The 20,070-nt window shown below is 38.8% G+C and overlaps 1 protein-coding gene across 2 annotated transcripts in view; it reads right to left on the reverse strand.

Moving 5' to 3' along the window:
- The window catches only part of vgll4b (vestigial-like family member 4b), a 41,580-nt gene that overhangs the window by 15,980 nt on the left and 5,530 nt on the right, over positions 1-20,070 (reverse strand). Inside the window, exon 1 of one of the 2 annotated variants that reach the window (XM_085406765.1) lies at positions 6,156-6,603. The exons of the other annotated variant lie outside the window; for it this stretch is intronic. Within the exon in view, the coding sequence (XP_085262891.1) occupies positions 6,156-6,237 (82 nt within the window). The 5' untranslated portion in view covers positions 6,238-6,603. Of the gene's footprint in view, positions 1-6,155; positions 6,604-20,070 lie in introns of those variants that run through there. 2 annotated transcript variants of the gene reach the window in all.

Here is a 20,070-nt window from a genome sequence, read left to right on the forward strand (position 1 = left end):
CTGCATATGTTTGTGTGTGGGGGGGGAACTATTTCTCCCTCTGCAGCCTTATCCCTCGTACAGAAGGCCTACAGAGTTGTCAGTGAGTGGGAGTTTAGAGCAAGAGAATCAGGAAAACTACCACTGGCTCTGTCTCAGCATGGGGACTTTCCACTGCTTCTGCCTCATGTATCTGTCTGACTTTACCCAAACAACACTGAAAGGCCTACACTAAAACTCCTAGTCCAACTCACATAAAAACGAATTAGTTACAAACACTTGCTAACTGTTAGTTCATCCTTCATTTCAAATTATTTTGTATAACAAACCAATCAGTATTGATTAGATTTTGGAGAAATATTCTTCCTGCATTTGTAGAACCAAAAGAAAAACACACACACACACACACACGCACACACACACACACACACACACACACACACACACACACACACACACACACACACATTAGTACTAAGTAGCAGGACATTAGACATTAAACTGAATTCTTATAAATATTTATTCTTCTTTTCTTCAGATGAATAAGGTCATAAAATCTGGTTGAAAGCCAGTTTAAACTAAAACTGAGTCATTCAGAATGCGGCAGCAAAAACAGCCTAAAGACTATGAAAAGACTTTGTTCCTCCACCATTCCTCCATGTATGTTAAGCTTCATGGCCTATGAAACACAGCTGCAGCTCCTCCCCTCACCCTCTCTCTCTGGCATGTTCCTTCTCGTGCTACTGTGTACCATGGTAACAAGGGTGACATCATCTTTTTTGGCAGGGAGAGGGATGGCAATAAAGGAAGAGAGACTGACACCACACTGTCCAATCAGCATCCAGGACTCGCTTATCACCGAGTAAAGTGCTCAACAAAAGAGTGAATCTTCGAGCGGCAAGACATTCGACCGTATGAGGTCAAACACTGTTGACCTGCGCGACAATACAACTGCTATTGCACACTAATATATACTAGGTTGTCATTCAAGTGTAACCATCTGACACGACTGCAGCCTTTGAGAATTTTATTATGTCCGCTTTTTCTTATGAGTTATAGAAGATGATTTCACAGCCTAATGCAGTTTCAATACACACTAATTCTGCATTAGTCATTTGTATTTTTTTAAACTAGGGATATACAACAAACTGGAAACTGGTTGCATAGTTTTCCTTCTGAAACTAACCTGCATTGGTGATAATTTGAAGGACAATGCAATGAAATCATTTTCTGCAATTTATTCTCAAATCAAAAGGCAAAAAGAAACAACAAGAGCAGAAGTACTTACACATTAAGTTTTTATATATTTTTACACACAAGAAATGTATCTACATATAGGAAGTGATTATTTATAGTACATTAGTTTAAATATTTGTTCACTAAATACATTTCATTTACATTAAACCAGCAGACAATTAGTGGGAATAGAGCCGTAACCCAGAAGCCAAACTCCACTCTGTCTTTTCCCCTCTCTGCTCTTTGAGTTCATTAGGTCCACATGATCAAAGCCTATTTCTCCTGATAGAACTTCAAACAGCTTGGATCAGGATGAGATTGGATTACAAACTGAGGCGAGCTTCCCTCTCCATCGCTCTCATTTCCATCTCTCTCCCCCTTCCTCGCTCTGTCCTTCCCCCCTATCTGATACTTAAAAAAAGATGGTTCCTAGCATGTCTTCTCTCTGCAAAACAGCTATGTAGTTATTTTTAGCTGAATTTCTCAGTAAATTGAACTTGGCCCTCTGGCTGCCTTTATTATCCGAGTCCATGGAGGTTTTACACTTTAAATACTAAAAAGGAAATACAAAAAAAGCTCTTCCACAAAAGTCCTGGACTGTATGAGACTGACCTGAACTTTTAAACCCGATGTTAGATTTGTTTGACCTCTGATATGAAAATGGAGGCACACAGACAGACAAAGAGAGACAGAAGAGAGGGGGAAAAAAACACAGCGCAAGTAGGTGGTTTAGCATAATCAGGTGTCGCATGTCACATTGATGACACATCGGAATAAATCCCTACATGGCTCACATTAAAAAAAGATTCAGTGTCCTATTTGGCAACATGGTTTTAATTCTTAGCAAAACTACTGAGCATCAGAAATGCTGATTGCTTCAAGGTCAGCTATGATGTGTTAGGGAGATTTTAGACAACTATATCAATACAAAGACTGCTGCTTATTAAAACTCTGAATTCTATTCTCCATATTTTGGTTAAAATAAAGAGATGAGATGATGTTTTGTGCTGTGCTTCAGTGGTCAAGAGTCTAAGTTGCAAGTAACAGCAATACAAAACTAGTTATCTCTAGTTCATCAGATTAACTAACTTAGAGAAACAACCTGGACCTAGTGACCCTCTTATTGGCTTTTTAACCCACCAAAGTTGTAACTGCCTTCACAGTAAATGGTGGTTAATGTTAACTCTACAACATAATTCCTTCACTTTGCCTGTGTTGCTTCACCATGGCGTCACTTCTTTGCTGCCTGCTGTGTACGTTAGACAAAAATGATGTTGTATGATGTCAATCATGAATTAATTTTTTTGTTGGTAAAAATAATTGCTTTGGCTTAACTTTGTTTTTAATTCATAGATCTGCCACCAACTGCATTTTACAGTTTACAAAAATCCATATTTTGCTCTAAATCCAAATGAGCCATTTGAACCACTGAGCCCTGAAATCTCTTTACAATTAATTAGGTGACAGCCCCAGGAAGCTGCCAAAGCTGTGACCACTGCTTGTCGAAGGACTACTTATAAACATTTAAGGAACTGTTTAAAACTCATATCAACTGAGCTTCAAGTTTCTGAAAACTAAAGGGGTGTTCAGTGAAGTAGGAACATCATAGAAAGTCGATGACATTCAGCAACTTCAAGCAACGATGCAATGGGTCCCAAGTTTTGTCAACTTTAAGGCAACTGATTGAAGCAACTAGCAATTAGAGTGAATGGTATTGCTGATTGGCAAAGGGGGCAAATATATTAACAAGTTATCCAGGCAACATTAGCCTAGAATGTCCACAAGCAACCAACCACAGGCAGCAAAGCGACAGCCAATGAGCAAGTATGGTGATAGATCAGGTTTTGGGGTTTTTCTTTTGGCAAGTCCTATCCCCACTTCAGCCAGTATGTCACATGTATGTATTTAGTATGCATTTAGTTTGAACATGCAGCACATCGAACATGGCTGGAGAGCATAGAAGGAAAGTGTTGAACAATGTCAGTCGCAATCAATACGTTGTTTAACCAATCTAATTTCAATGCTGTTGGCCCACTGTCAATCAGCTCTGGCCAATCACAGATAAATCATTACTGTTTTTCTCCTGTATATGCTCTTATGGCTTCTTTTCTAAACAAACATAAAGCAGAAAGATATCTGAGGAAGTTTAGAAATGACATCACTCTGTAGTTTTTGTCAATATGGCAGCCCCAAAACTACAGTATTGGTGGGCTTCAGATTTGAATGACTACTATATGGAATTTGTTATGAAGCACACAGTTGCATACAATTTATGACATGGCATAAACTTCCAAATTTCACATGTTCATCTGTCCAACCAGGAGTGAACACACATTTTTCTTTAACTCACAACTGAGATGAATTAAGTCATAAAGACAGAAAGGAAGACGATTAATGTCACTGTAGGTTCACGTCACCATCATAGCACATTAATCACCCCTGGTGAATGAACTTGAGGTCAGAATCTGTTTTTCCATGAGCCAAGTCAAGACCCTGAATGATGTCAACTTTTTTCTAATTCACTACAGCTGATTTGATTTTTTTGTGCGAGAATTCACTAAACTTTGTCACTTACACAGTCTGTAAAAACAATATATCTACCTGCACAACAAATAAAATGTTCAACCTGAGATTACCTAGAAAGTCACACTAGTGCAGACTATCCAAGCTGTTCATCCATTATTACTTTTTTTTAGCAGCTATTCAGTTGCATTATAGGCAGGGTATTCAAATGGCCCATCTGCATTAAATGTTGTTAAATGTCAGTGATAATACAGGAGCAGTAATAGCTTCACAACAGGACAGTATACAAGTAGGAGCGTGATTGTTGGGAAATGATGGTGTAGTTTGGCTCATGCATATAGTAACAAGTCAGAACACCCACAATATCACAAAGCACTTCTATCCCTTTCTTGGCTCAACAAGTTTGAACACGAGGGGCTTTCCTTTTCCCCTCTTCACTGATAAGCGTGTCCTTTTAGCTTTGTTTTCTTATCATGAAGCTCAGATTTTAGCTCAGTCAGCTAAAAACCATACACTCTCTCTCTCTCTGTGTCACACACACACACACACACACACACACACACACACACACACACACACACACACACACACACACACACACACACACAAACAAACAAACACAAAGAAAACCAAACTGATTGTCTTAATAGTGCAGAGATATGCTTCCAGACACAAATTGTATCCAAACCAGCAGATATATAAGCACAAAAATACCACTACAAAGATTTTATCTCCATCTTTACTTATGTCATTTTATTTAGAGTTAGATGACAGCTGTGAGGAGTGAAGCTTCGTGGTGACACAAACGCTCATATTCTGACTAGCAAAAATCCCGGGCCAGTGGCAGGCTTATCTAATACACCTGCACTGTGCAGAAATGGCACCAACATTTCTCAATAATGGCATGTGAGCTCAAGCTTCTGAGAACAGTTTGAAGAGTCATGTGCCTAAATGCAAGCAACAGCCAAACAGGAATTACAGCAACCCAAGGCTTTTTTTCCCCTTTCCCCAGAAGCATTAGAAACAGATAAAAACACAACAGAAGCCTTAATCACATGCCAAACCGCAAAAAAAAACAAAAACATTTTTTCTTCTGCTGCTGGTAGCATAGGTTCACCAACAAACAAAACAGAAACTAAAGTCTGTTTTAATCATATGCCATTGTGCAAATGTGCAAAATGGGTGTCAGTCACAGCATATTTAAAAGGAGCTCCATTACAAGTTAATTATATGTTAAATGATGAGGCAAGCTGAAAGGCACAATAGCAGGGGAAAGAAGCAATGTGACTAAAAACAGGAGAAGAAAAGCCTGCCAACCAGTTTATTAAGAAAATGCGTTGTCTTTGTGTTGCTGCTGCTTTTGTAATTGTAAAAAATAAGATAAGGACTAATTATCAGTCACCACGTTATCTACCAGTCTCAAAGATTTACTTTCTATCTATAAAACATATTACTTTATGTTCATGTCATAAACTGAACATTTTGACCTGACTTCAGCTTGACAGTTGAGGACCTGCTGGTGAAATTAAACAAGGACATGCTTTTTTTCCACTCTTGGATTAGACCCTAGTTGCTGCAGCAGAGGCCAGCGACAGGGCAGAGGGAAAACTTGGACATAGCCCCCGGACAGACAGGATAATCTTACAAAGCCTGACAGGAGACAAGAGCGTTTTCAAAGTCAGGCAGTTTGCAGAGATTTGGAATCTTCTACTCTCTGATTTCATGACAAAGACATAATATTGAATGAAAAAGTTACCTTAATGCCATGAAATGACTTGCAGCCCACAGAAAGAAATCTCTGCACTTGTAAAATTAAACAAAGATTAGCAGCTGCAGCTTACAGCGTGCTGTAGGGGGTCAACCCCACAAAACAAGATGTGAAAATCTTGGACACATCCGTTCATCTGAATGCAAACGGCATGAATAATAGGACAACACCAGAGAGCTCGCTAACTAGTAATACTGTGAGTCAGTCTTATGAGAGACCATTAAATGGACACACGACTTACAGACAATTAATTCAGCCTTTTCTTTCTAGATTTTTATTCAATAATAAAAACAATGATATGACAAGTGAATAAATGCACTTCCAGCCATTCAGAAAAGGACAAAATAGAAAGAGCGCTTACACCAACTCTACGTCAAATGCGTTACAATCGGGTTAAAAACAAATGCTGAAAAACACTACTCAAGTCTGTATTCATAAATCGTATACAAGCTAAATCAATGCTCATGTGTACAGAGTGGCACGTTTTATCTACCGTGCTTGCGGGAAGAAACGACTAACTAGCGAAGCAGCGTAAACTGAGGAGAAAACTTCGACCAGCTACGTCGTTAACGTTAGCTCGCAGCGTAACGCCACTCCGAAGTTTAAAAACAGCCGTACGCCCACAAACAGCCCAAACCCGCTAGTTTACCTTCGTAGCAGAGAATGCCAATGTTGTTGTTCATCTTGTCCAGGTACTGGTAGTTCAACAGGTCCATTTTCATTAGTAGCATTTATCGGGCTTTAATTAAAAACAAAGGGGGAAAAAAGAAGACCAGCTTGTTTTCTCCCTTCTCCTCTGAAGCGACGGTAAAAAAGCTAAAGGCCCAGCCTCCAACTTTACTTCTGTGGAAACTCAACAAAATTTAACCCGTGTGGAAAGTGATCTCAGTAAGTTTACTTTTTGAAATACGGGTAAGTATGCAGCGGTGACAAAGCGCAAAGAAATAAAATAATACAAAAATATGAGTAGCGTCAGTTCTCCTCACAGCCAGCTGTAAGTCGACTGCACTGACACGCAGGCTATGCTTGGTATGACTCCTATGCTTCACCAGCGGTTTCCACTGTTGCCGAGAGGGACGCACTGGGCATGCTCGCTAAATCCGTGGAGCGCCTCAAATATCAGGGATATTTTACGCACAAGATCAGCCTCTCCAAACACATCCAGAGAGAAAGCGAACGACGGGAGGGAGAGAGAGAGAAAGACACACACACACACACACACACACACACACACACACACACACACACACACACACACACAGATACCAAAGAACTGCAGCAATCCCACATGAAGTCTTTAGGAAATAAATACTACAGTTAGTAAATATTTTAAGTCCAAGTGCTGTAGTTTGTTGTTTGCTTGTTGTTGTTTTTTTGTTGTTTTTTTTTGCAAAAGGTTTTAAATATGCAGACGTGCAATCCAGGCACACTCCATCTAGGAATACAGAGGTCATAAGATTACAGTTGCCATAAAATATTTTTAGGTCGATATAACCTTATTTGAGGGAGAGTGCCTTACTCTGATGACGGTGCTTTACTGTAAACGTTTCTATGTGTTGTAATAGTACAGGGAGACCTGCAAGATGTCAGGAAATTAGGAGAAAAAAACTTGAATAAAAGGGTAAATAAAAAAGAAACTGTGCTTCAGTTTTTGGAGATGCTGTTCATAAAGCGTTTTGTTTACAGCCAAGATACTTTCCTACCAAAATATTGTTTTTATTCATCTGTCAACAACATACTTTATAGCACAGAATATATTGTTTTTCATTCAGGAGAGGCCATGAGGATAAAGAGCAGGGATATGCATTTTCTAAATTGTCTGTCGGCGTTTATTTGGACAAAAACACAGGCAAACTTTAGTGTGTTGATTTAAAAAAAAAAAAAGGTTTAAAAGGGCCTGGTGGGCCTCTAACATCCCGAGTGGTCCTCTTCTGCCCCCTAGTGTTTGACGTTTGACATGGGCTAAGATAGATAGATAGATAGATAGATAGATAGATAGATAGATAGATAGATAGATAGATAGATAGATAGATAGATAGATAGATAGATAGATAGATAGATAGATTGCACTGATCAGGCAAGGGGGAATGAAAAGAGTACATAGACTCATGAAGCTCAAAACACTGCATAGCTTGTTGAGAAGAGAAAAGAACAATTTCCTCAGGGCATATGACAACACACCTCACTAGGTGTGGCTGTGCTTTAGTGTCGGAGTTTTTCATGTGACAAATACATGCAGAATACCTGTGGATATTCACTTTTACACTCAAAATAAAATATTTATAATGGAAAGACAGCAAGAGGAAAGAAAATAAGCAAAAAAGTGAAAGATTCCAAATTAAAGGGAGGAAAACTTATTTAGCCAATGTGACCATATATTAGTGTTGCATGTTTGTTTTTGTTTCTGGTCTTGGTAACCTTACGTAACAACATACAAACAGGCCAAATAAGAACAAGGAAGGGTAATGGAAAAGAGCACAGTGGATTTGTTTTGTGGGAAATATCTGATGGTGTGGATTTAACTTTACATGCAAAGTCTACATTTCTCATAAAGCACAAACAGACCTCTATCTCTGTCATTTAATAAAAGACCCCCAAAATCTAAAACTGCTCAAACTAATGTAAAAGGAAAAAAAACTTTACCTCCTGTCTCGCAGAAATATACAAATGCAACAAACGCAGTACGCATCCATGTAAACACACACCCACTTCATCCTGCTTCACAAACACATTGGTCTATACGCCTTCTCCTTTCTTTGTTGTGCAGACACAGATACACAAAAGCCTTTCCTCTCCTTCCTCCTGGCCTCCTCCTCCTCCAGTGGTGACTCAGAACTGAGGAACACGGTTCGTGTCTATTCGGACGGCCATTGTTTGCAGTTTCAGTCACATAAAGGTTGATTTCAGGCTAACTCCTTTCAGTGCTTCACATTATTCTCCGGACAGAGAACCTTGCACAAATATTTTGTGAAGCTTAAGTCTGTTTAGTGCCACAACTTTTCAGGATACACCGAGCTGTTGTAACAGAAGAGATAAGGAGAGACAGGTGCTATCCATCTGTGTACAGAAACTCTCAGATAATAACAGATTGGTGCCCTCTTATGGCCAATAGAGGCTTCCATTGACCAACAAATAATAAATATCAATCAACATTTATAGATGTGTGCATTTGACTAGATAAGTCCAAACCATGCTGGTGGTCTTTCATGATTATACATACCATATTTAATGAGACGTACAACTAAATACCAACATGTTAAACTCATAATGGCATTGGAGGAAATATCTGGGAATCCCCACAGCTAGTAGACCTCGAGACAACATCTATTACATGGCAACTACTACATGAGAAATTGTCATAGTAATCTACTAAAAATGGTTACTGAATTTAGAAAACAGCCTCCTTTCATGTCCAATAAGGGTTAGCTGGTGGAATGTGTGCAATATTAGAAATAGTGCAAAACAATAATTGAGTGAAAATTTCAATTTGAAGCAAACTGTGAAGAGAAGTGTGAAAATTAGCATCAATATTTGTCATATTTAAGGAAACTTTCTTATTTTCACTCTGACAAAACTATGATAATGAAGAACAGAAGCTTACTGGTGAGCCACAGCTTAGCCCCACATCCCTGTACACCAGAAAGTTACAAGGGTTTGATGTCAAGTTTCTTCCTTCTGAACACAGGTTTATAGTCCCAAAGTGAAAGAAGTAAAAGAGAGCTAAATTGTAACATCGTGGACCTCAGTTATATAAACTGAACCCTGACTTTTTTTTTTAACATAATAATGGATAAAGGATGATTCCAACTTTTGAGACTATGTTATACTATTTATACTTACTCTTGTAAAAAATACTGAAAGCCATCAAATAAAAGAAAACTGTAATTTTTACATTTTGCATTCCAATAAAATACAATTAACAACATCAGCAATATCATCAACAACAGCATTTGGGGCATGTTTGTTTTTTCTGAGTATAATGCGGTCTGATTGCAGCTAAAATAAAATGCATGAGTATTCCTGTGGTGGCTACATTTACTTTAACGTGCATACCAATCATGCAGTTATCACAAATGCATTACACAGAGTTTGCTTACAAAGAAAAACACATTCTCCAACATTCCTTGTTCTGGCCTTGCAGGCTGTAAGATGAATAAGTATAATAAGCAGATTAATGGTTACACAACAAGCTGGTGAAAATCCACCTCTTTCTTCCGCAGTGGCAAGTTGTTACACACAAGTTAGCCTAAGGAGGAAATAAACCTTTTCTCCTCACTGTTTCCATAGCCTGCTTTCTTTTGCGCAACTCATATGTGCCAGCTCTAGGAAACACAGTATGGCCCATCAGCTACTGATTATTTATCTTTACCTCTGCCTACTACGGACCATAGACTACATTTACAATAACACCTGTCCTATTTAGACTTTGCTGATCAGGTTTGAATTATGCTTAGTTATAATTTTGCTTAGTTTAGAACCTAAACAGGAGAAGTTGATCCATTAGTATTAGTAAGCCAAACTTTTCCAGCTTTCCTGCCATCACCCCCCTCCCCCCCTTGCTTCCTCTGTACCCATTCATTAATGTAATCTGCCATGACGAGGTGCTATCAGACCTAGTTTTTTGATCTCCTCCAATGTTTACGTGTCTCTGATCAGGTCTGGGCTTCTCCAGAGAGTGGGTGTGTCAGGAATAGCAACGCTGCACAGGCAAGGTGGTAATTCATGTTAATGCTTCATCAACACACTCTCATGTTGCGACACAAACACTGACAGAACATAAAAGATGATGCTGATTTTAAAGACTATAACAAAGGCTCGCTTGATTTGCTCATGCTTCCTATTTCTTCTCCGTATTCTGAATCCTCTTCACGCCTTATTGAAAAGTGAGAAAAGAATAGAGGTTTATCACTTTCTTTGTTTACACAAAATAACATTTGTGTAAACAGAATCTCATTAAGGCGTGGAGCAAGAACAACTGTCACAGTGGCAGCGGCTAAAGGTCAAACCCTTGATGACTTTACAGCGTCTCTGAAATTTCCCCAAACCATTACTGGCTTTGTTTACACGGTGACATAATGCATCAAAGATGTTTTTCCTTGCTGAAATGTGTCATCTGAGCCTCTTGTATGAGGCTGGTTACTGAACAATCTCTTTTCCACATACCTCGAAGTTGTAAAAGGTTTGATCGCAGCTATAATGTCTGCAAACAGCTGATGTTCTTATATTTTGCATCATGACACAACACAGATTTTAACCAACTCCACGTCACTATGAATTAATCCAAAACTTTAGTTTAAACATTTAAATCTCCCTGCTTCTTTACACATGGTTTCTGTGAGCACACACTCCCACAGGAGGAAATATCAGGTTGCTGCACTGAAACAATGACAACAACAGGTGACTGTGTGGAAGCGAAGCCGTTCAGTCATTTCCCGCCTTTGTCTGGCGTGGGGTGAAAAGCTGAAACCTTTTGTTTATTATTAAGCACGGCCTTGTTTAATATTAAACACAAGCTCGCTTTTGGTGGGACTGTTTAACCATTACATCACTGGAGTTTGTGTTTTTGTTATTTTGGGGTTTTTTTTTAGCCTGTCATCACATAAGAGACACCGACCTCGAACTCGATTAAAACCTACATACTAACTCTGTAATATAATACTACTGACATCATAGATACAACAAACTTAATGGGAGACAAGAGGTAAATGACGGAGATCACCATTATGTACAATATGCCCTACTTTTTGCATTATATCCAATTACTAAACCTTAACGGCAAAAATACCTTAACCTCCTAGGACCTGCCGTCCACATATGTGGACATCGCATTTTGGGTTATTTAGACCAAAATACAAAATTTTGCTCTACATAGGCCTGATATCCACTTACGAGGACATTATACTGCTACTGTTCTATCAAAATTTTAAATGAATATCCTCATTTGTGGCTCTCATTTTTCTTAAAAACAAAAATAAAGTTAAAAAAAATCTGGTAATTCTTTGTTTTTACATTCATCGGGCCCCAATATGCCCGAATATCAAAGAGAAATTAAAAATGCATGTCGTGGAAGAGTTCGGGTCTTAGGAGGTTAAGTTGTATAATTCAGAATGTATTATTTTAGGACATTTAGCAAACTTCTATCATGTTACAAAGGTTTAAATATATGTAGAGGAAAGTATCGCAACAAATACATTATTATATACAAATATTTTTGGAATCTGGGCCACGTGGACACTGACAGCTCTGAATAAGAGTCAGTACACCATTAAGGTTGAAGATTCAAGCTTGAGCTACTCCAAGGTTCATTTAAGGAACAAAGACCATTTCATGGTGGTGCTGCCTAATGGCAACCAGATTCCTTTGTTCACATTTAAGTGCTTGCCTTTGAGTATCTATCAGATCTGTTAAAACTTTATGTCCCATATGCCTCGCTTAGGTCATGAGAAATTTCGAGTAGTTCCCAGATTTGCTCTAAAAGCAGACTGAGCTGTTTTAGTTTCAGCTCTGAAACTCTGGACAGTTTCACCTTTCAGATCAGGTCATCTTCCTACAGTCCTCAACTCACCTCTACCTGTTAGCTGGGTTAGGTCTCATTCATAGTGGTGTATTGTCAAATTGCTTTAATTCTGTCTGGTTTCCATTTCTTTTTCTAAATTATTTTACTGTGGTTTATAACTTTCCCCTAATTTTATCTTAATATTGTTACAAATGCGTGTTTTGCAGTACTTGAGTCAGTGTAACTATTATCAACAATGATGGTGGTTTCTTAGTAGTGTTATATGATCTTTAAAATCAACATAAGCCCGCTATGTCCTGTGCAAAGTGTTCTCTCACAGCTGAGACATCCTAGTCATCTGTGACCTTCTCTTCAGTATAGTCCATCTGTCCTGTTTGGCTTTTTGCAGTTTGAGCAGGCTTCCTCACTCATTCTCTCCACGTGATCTCTTGCTCATCTTTAGAGTTTTTGTCTGTCAGTGCTAAACTTGATTTGCACATCTTCTATCTGCCTGATCTTTTTTCTCCCTCTGTCTCTAAGTGTTTTCATCTACTCCTCCCCTGCAGCGTGCCTGCCAATATTTGTTTACGGCATAAAGAAAACCGTCTTGACAGAAACTGGCTGGCATTGGCTACGCTGGCTTCAGGCAATGCGAGGCTGGATACTAATATTATGCTACTGTTGGAAACACATCTCCAATCTTATGTACAGCAAGTTGAGATTCAAATCTCTCAAAAAAAAATGCTGATAACCACCAAAAAAAAAGAGAGAAAAGTTTCCAAATATGGCATCCAACTTTGACACAGAAAAGTTGAGGGTGGTCAGTGTCTCTTTTGTTGCTAATTAAAGAATGGTTAAGCACTTCAAATATATCACACCAAACAGATTCTATTTCTATTAATGGAAAAGGATAACTCCGCCCATCAGCCATTCGAACCTATGACAACATTCTTGCCATGCTAACAATTAGCTTGTAGCAAACCGACCCCGGGGGAATGTCTGTGCCACTGCCACTCATTTTCTCAATCTTTGTTTTGTATCCTGCTTTGCTATGCTGGATGCAGTGGCAATTAACACAATATAATAGTTGATATTCTTAGTGTAACCCTGAAATTCCCATTTGAAAGTTAAAATGTACAGAAAATAGAGAAATCTAACCTAGACAATGATTCATCTAGGTGAACACAAAAGAATGCAATAAATAAATGCAATGCATTCTTTAAAACTGCTGCCTTGCATAAGATGTGTGCGCATTTCTTTTTGTATGCTTGGACAGGTCAAATGAACTACCTTTGTAACAAAAAAAAATGAAAAGTAACAATGACTCATCAAAATGCTTTTCCTGCACTAGAAAAGTCAACCTTTTTTTGTGAAAGGCAATGCAATCCTATTTTATTTCATTCTCAGTAGCTATAGCGAGCGCTATCAAAAAGAGAGGAATGTCAAATATGTGTGGTCAGCACAGCTCTGAGAGAAGGTTCCCTCACTGAGACACAGAGCTGCTATAAGACCAGCAAGTGTGACATTTACTGAAAGCAAATCTAGGACACGGTTTCTTTTACATTTTAAATGTCAATGTTAGGACCCAAATTCAACCACCGCCTCTTGTCAGCTGAGTTCTCTGAACGTGACTTGACTATTTCACTCATTATAGAAAACTGTCATGTAAAGAAAGAAGAGAGGAGCTTTACATGAAACCTGGTGGATACCCAAAAGTAAGGAGTGTGCTGGATGATCTGCGTGTTTCTGCAGTTACTTAACTTTCTAATAATTTAAATTAATCAATAAAGATGATAATTCTTTGTACTATTTTCTCAATACATATTTCATACTTGATGCTGTTGATGCCGTAAAATATTATTGCAAAAAGCCTGATTTCCATGCCTAAAGGAGTCTGCTGTGAAATATACCACATTGCAGTGTATGTCATATCGAATTTGAGAGACAAGTACTTGCTTATGTGTAATATCTGTATAGAAACTATAAAAAAAGCAATTGGTCAACGTAAGAAACTCAAATGACATTTTTAACACACATATACAAAACAATCTGAGGTTTTGTATATGTGTGTTACAGGGAAAACTGTGTGTAACAGGAAAAAAAAAGGCTTGGAACCATGATCTTGTGACACTTGACTTTTGACCCTGCAACAATGGCAGCCTGTAGAACTTGTCGCTTTAATAGCCGTCTGCTGAACCGGCGGTGATGCAATACCTGAGTAAGTGTGCATTGGTCAAGCCCTATGTAAATACAACTGTCAAAGGAAGTGTATAGTGTAGAGGTAAAGAAAGATGAAGTCATCTTTCATTTACTGCTTGTTACGCTGCATTGGGGAAAATCAGCCATGGCAGTATTCTGTACACAGGAACAGGAGGGGAACAAACCCTCAGGGTCATTCAAATTGTACGAATGTATGATTCTGAGGAAGGTCAATCATCAAAGAACTCCAGGGCACTCTCTGGCACTCTTTCTGTCTGTTGTTTTTTTTTTTTGAAATACAGATGTATGTAAAGTCCCTTTGTTTTCTATAAAGATCATAAGATAAAATATGTTTTTTCTCCCCTTGATATACTGTAAAGATAGTAGAACCAGTATCAAAACACAGTACACTGACTTTGGGCTCAAAACCTAGAGAATCCAATAAGAGCAACCACTGCAATCATTGCTCAGGTGTATTATAGACTAAGAGACTAAGATTTCACACTCGAAAGGAGTTTAATATTAACTATTTTATTGGGCTATAGTGGCGCTAGGGCAAAGTTTTTTACACTGGTAGTGCAAAAAGACGTTTGCAGGATGTATTAGCAGAACACATATACTGTACCATATCCACAGTTTAATTATCTCATGGCTAGACATGGACTTCCGTAATAGTAATCACCTACATCCACATTGAGCATATTCCTTCATCCTGCAACATGCCACTTGGGAATTGTTGCTAGCTGGTTATGTTTTTGTTTTTGTTTTACTATTTACTTTCGTTACTTCAGCTAATTTTTTACTAGCATACTACATGGTCTATGTTTATATGTCAGGTTGGGTCTTAGACTCCACCTCTCTGGGAACATCTCAGGCCACCCTGAGTGTGAGGGCCTGTCTCCCCCCACCACACTGATGCCAGTCGCTGATGCCCTCACCCGTCAGTGCATTGGTGGTTCTCAGTGTCCAGAGCTGGGCGCTCGAGTGTGTACTGGCTCACTCCCAGCGGCTGCTTGGTGGGGCCCTCAGATCTCGGCTCTCTGGGCCCAGGGGCTTGGCCCGCTCTGGCATAGCAGGCTGCTGGCAGAGCCTGCAGGCATGTCACTGCAGCCCCCTGTGGCTTCTGCGCCATTACTGCTGGTTTCCTTGGTGTGTTGTTCTCTTTTGCTTGTTTTCTTTTTTTTCCAGCAGGTGATCCATCGGATTTTCAGTCTTTTCTCTCTGTCCCTCTCCCCCTCTGTTTTTCTTTTCCTCTCCTTTTCTTTAACTTCTCTTGTCCCCCAGTCTTTTGTGTTCAGATTGTAATAACTTAAAAGTAAAAATATAAATAAATAAATAAATAATAAGGATCAGTCAAGTGGACCAGCCTGGCAAAGCCGTAATGATTCACTTAGGAAAATAAAATCTGTTGGGCATTTTTATTGGCCTTCAGACAATAATCCTGATTGCTGCAGGCAACATAAATAAATAAATTAAATAAAATAATAATTAAGTTGGACAGTGAATATGGACTTAACATGGAGAGCTACACATCATTTGTCTGAGAAGTAGTAGTAATATTACTACTGGAGCAGTAACATTCATAATGCCTAAGAGTCCATTATTACTTTATGCCTTGTTTTTATTGGCCATCAGAATCAAATAATGCTTCCCTCTTTGCTTTTATCATAGTATAACAGGCTTATAGTAACAGTTAACTCTATCAAACTGGAGGATGATAAAAAATAATCCCAGTGCAATTCCAGTCACTCTTTATCATTTGACTCATCCTACCCAGAAACAGCCAAACACACTGCAAAGCCTTTGGTCCAGTAATATTTTACATACCATAAATGTCTTTTGTTATGGTAAAAAGAAGAGCATAACAAACAGATGTGAAAGAACTATGGAAAAAGTGTACCAATAAAATATGAGATAAAATGGGATGAGAGAAACTTTTACATCACTTTGCCTTAAATCGCTGTGGTCGTTACAGCTGATAAAGACCTTTCTGACAAACAAGGCTTTTCTACTGCAGACTCTTTGAACTATAGAACAACTGATAGAGGCGATGACCCAGACAGGCCTAACAGTTCTTGTAATACGTAGTCTGTAAAATAATGAAACATAAGAGATACCGGCTACAGGACTGATAGTAAAGCTGACCAATAAAACAACTGAACTAGACACAATACAGGACACACATAAAAGGTATTATGAAAAATAACTGCACTGTCTGCCATCATGTTCCACATTGTCTTCCATTGTTTTGCTTGTGGCTGATTCTTGCTGGTAGCTTTTACTGTAAATTTAACCACTGTCTAAAAAACAAGACAGAGTTTGTCAGTGAAAAACATGGACTGAATCTATATGTACAGTGGGGCAAAAAAGTATTTAGTCAGCCACCGATTGTGCAAGTTCCCCCACCTAAAATGATGACAGAGGTCAGTAATTTGCACCAGAGGTACACTTCAACTGTGAGAGACAGTTGAAGTGTGACATTCTCCCAATCCTCTGCTGTATCATCCATGTGCTCTCTGGCAAACTTCAGACGGGCCTGGACATGCACTGGCTTCAGCAGTGGAACACGTCTGGCACTGCGGGATTTGATTCCCTGCCGTTGTAGTGTGTTACTGATGGTGACCTTTGTTACTTTGGTCCCAGCTCTCTGCAGGTCATTCACCAGGTCCCCCCGTGTGGTTCTGGGATCTTTGCTCACCGTTCTCATGATCATTTTGACCCCACGGGATGAGATCTTGCGTGGAGCCCCAGATCGAGGGAGATTATCAGTGGTCTTGTATGTCTTCCATTTTCTGATGATTGCTCCCACAGTTGATTTTTTCACACCAAGCTGCTTGCCTATTGTAGATTCACTCTTCCCAGTCTGGTGCAGGTCTACAATACTTTTCCTGGTGTCCTTCGAAAGCTCTTTGGTCTTGGCCATGGCGGAGTTTGGAGTCTGACTGTTTGAGGCTGTGGACAGGTGTCTTTTATACAGATGATGAGTTCAAACAGGTGCCATTCATACAGGTAACGAGTGGGGGACAGAAAAGCTTCTTACAGAAGACGTTACAGGTCTGTGAGAGCCAGAGATTTTCCTTGTTTGAGGTGAGGAAATACTTATTTTCCACCCTGATTTACGAATAAATTCTTTAAAAATCCTACCATGTGAATTCATGGATTTTTTTTTCACATTCTGTCTCTCACAGTTGAAGTGTACCTCTGGTGCAAATTACTGACCTCTGTCATCATTTTAAGTGGGGGAACTTGCACAATCGGTGGCTGACTAAATACTTTTTTGCCCCACTGTATGTGTTATAATAGAGATGTGCCATGGGGCTATTAATGGTCATAGGTCCAGCTGCTATATATAATGTATCGTAGTCTAATGTTATGGATAGATTAAAAAAAAAAGTGTGAAAAGTGTCAACACTTAGCATTTTTACAGAGGCCAGAAGTTCCTTCATTTCTTTTGAGTATTAATGTCTGTTTAAAAATTATAATTTTATTCTACAAGTAGAGGGCAGTTAGCTTAGCTTCGCAGGCAGGCTTTGTTTAAAAGTTAATAAAATGTCACCTTCTGCCTTAAAGTTAAATACTTTTGTTTAGTTTGATGACAAGTCTCAACTTTATATGAGGTACATGAGACCATTTCAAGAGCACTGACTTGCTGGATTTCTCTACTCTGTGTGAGTTTGCCAAACAATCAGAAACTCAGAAAGGTATCAGTTAAACAAATGTCTATTTTGCATGTATGCAGTCCTTTTGTGAATCATGCAAAATGTTATCATTGGCTCCCAATGTTGAATCAAAGACCCACTTGTTTTTCTTGTGAGCCACTGGGTTACCCATACATACAAGATCGTGTGTATCAAGATCTAAGCCATTTCCTTCAAAATGCCCCACCAAGCCTGATGCACTACACAGAAGGAGCTGTGCTACTCATTATCTACATTTCATGTTCACTTAAAACCTGTGTCATGTTACACGGGCTGAACTGAGGAAAAGTCAGAAACCAAAACAGGTTTGAGGGCAAACCTACTCTTTCCTAAGGAAGCCCTAAACAAAACCAAACCCATCCCACCCACGGGCACGAATTCTCAATCAAATTACCTCCCACGTAGAATCCCTCCGGATGGGTTTAGACAAAGAGCAGTGATGCAAGGTCTCCGATTTCCCTTTCAGTGTTGATCCAAGTACATACAAATCATCATCGACATGCTACGACTAGTCCGGACAATACATTTGCTCGAAGAACTTCTACACCACCCTTTAAGAGTTTAGAAAAGTGCCAGTTCAGATTAACCAAACTTGCCTCTACCATTGCGGTACACCTCAATAAACATCAGCTGTGTGACTAAACTGAGGAGGTTTACTGTCGTTTGCAAGCACAGTGTCAAAGCCAGTTTCATTAAATCCACTTGATGAACATTTAATGAGCTGAAGAACTGAAATAAAAACAACAAAATATAAATTTAGCCTTCGGGTGTTGTTAATCCCCTCATTCTCCTTTTATAAATCTGCTCTGTATTTTTTTTAATGGTATATTATCTTTATATTTAAATAAGACTAATAATTACCGAATACCATTGTTCCTACATTAGCATTTCTAGCTAATGCTAACACCAGCTAATACCAATTCGCTTACCTGCTAACAATGATAACGCTACTTTGCTAGTATTTATAAGAAAATGTTTGTAGAGTTCACTGTCGTAAATGAAAATGTGAGTGTGCTAACATTTGTTTAATGTTTATTACAACAATGTATGCACAGAACTTGGGAAAAAAGCATTTTCTTATAATGCAGCTTAACTGGACTGAAGCGTTTTAAACAGATTCTGAGGATGATGGAGAAAGCATTATTGGATGGCTGTTCCTGCTCTTATTGTGTTATTGCTACAGTCTTTTATTTTATTTTTACTTGTAATTTTCCAGTTATTATTATCCAGAATTGTAATAACTATACTATGTTTAAACAGTTTTTTATGGATATTTAAAACAGGACGATCTTGAAGATGAGAGCTCGTGTCACAGTGAGATTATTGTGAACAATTTATTTAAGTTTTGCTAATAAGCACTAAATGCAAAGTGATGAAGTGACTTTTTTCAATATACAGATTGGAAAATAAAATAAAAACTGGCAGAACCAGAAAACACAATGTTTGTCAATCCGTCTGTCTCTCCATCCATCCAATTTTTGTTACTGTTATATGAGAAAGCAACTACTGTATGCCACTCATCACAATCAGTCAGAATTTCGTATAAGTGAGGAAGACAGTTGAAATAGTTGGAAAAAGAATGAGTGCTTCAACAAACCATGGAAACTAACAATAAAGGGTGTATTCTGAAAGTGTGTGTGTGCGTGCGTGCGTGCGTGCGTGCGTGCGTGCGTGTACGTTTATTTTATAAACAAACAAGTAGGATTTGAGTGCACCATACGAGACCACAACCAGGAAATGTGCATGCATATTTTATAAGACGCAGAAAACGCGAAGCTACAAACAAAAATAATTAATCTGTCCTTGAAGCTGGGCTTGCAATGCATTCTAGACTGATTTTCAAATACAGGTCTGCTTCCAGGAAGGGTGGAGCACACCGTGAGATCTTCCAAGTAGACACCAAAATTGCTATGGAGGGTGATGACAAGTATTAAGCATTTACCCACATTCACCATTAAATACAAGGCACAGTTTACTTCACTGTTTTTTTAGTATGTGTGTAATTACCATATATTCGGCTTCAGGAGCATAAAACCTGTCATTAGTGTTGCATGCAGACAGTTTGTCCTCAAACCGGAAGGTGGCTCCCTGACAAAGACCGGTACTGCTGAAGAGTGTGTGTACTGTAGGTATGTATATGCAAGCATTGTGCTGTTTCATATTTGGAGTAG

Source organism: Rhamphochromis longiceps, linkage group LG5 (assembly GCF_057381845.1).
Source record: "Rhamphochromis longiceps isolate RC_006_pf linkage group LG5, R_longiceps_female_GT1.1, whole genome shotgun sequence".
Taxonomy (NCBI): domain Eukaryota; kingdom Metazoa; phylum Chordata; class Actinopteri; order Cichliformes; family Cichlidae; genus Rhamphochromis; species Rhamphochromis longiceps.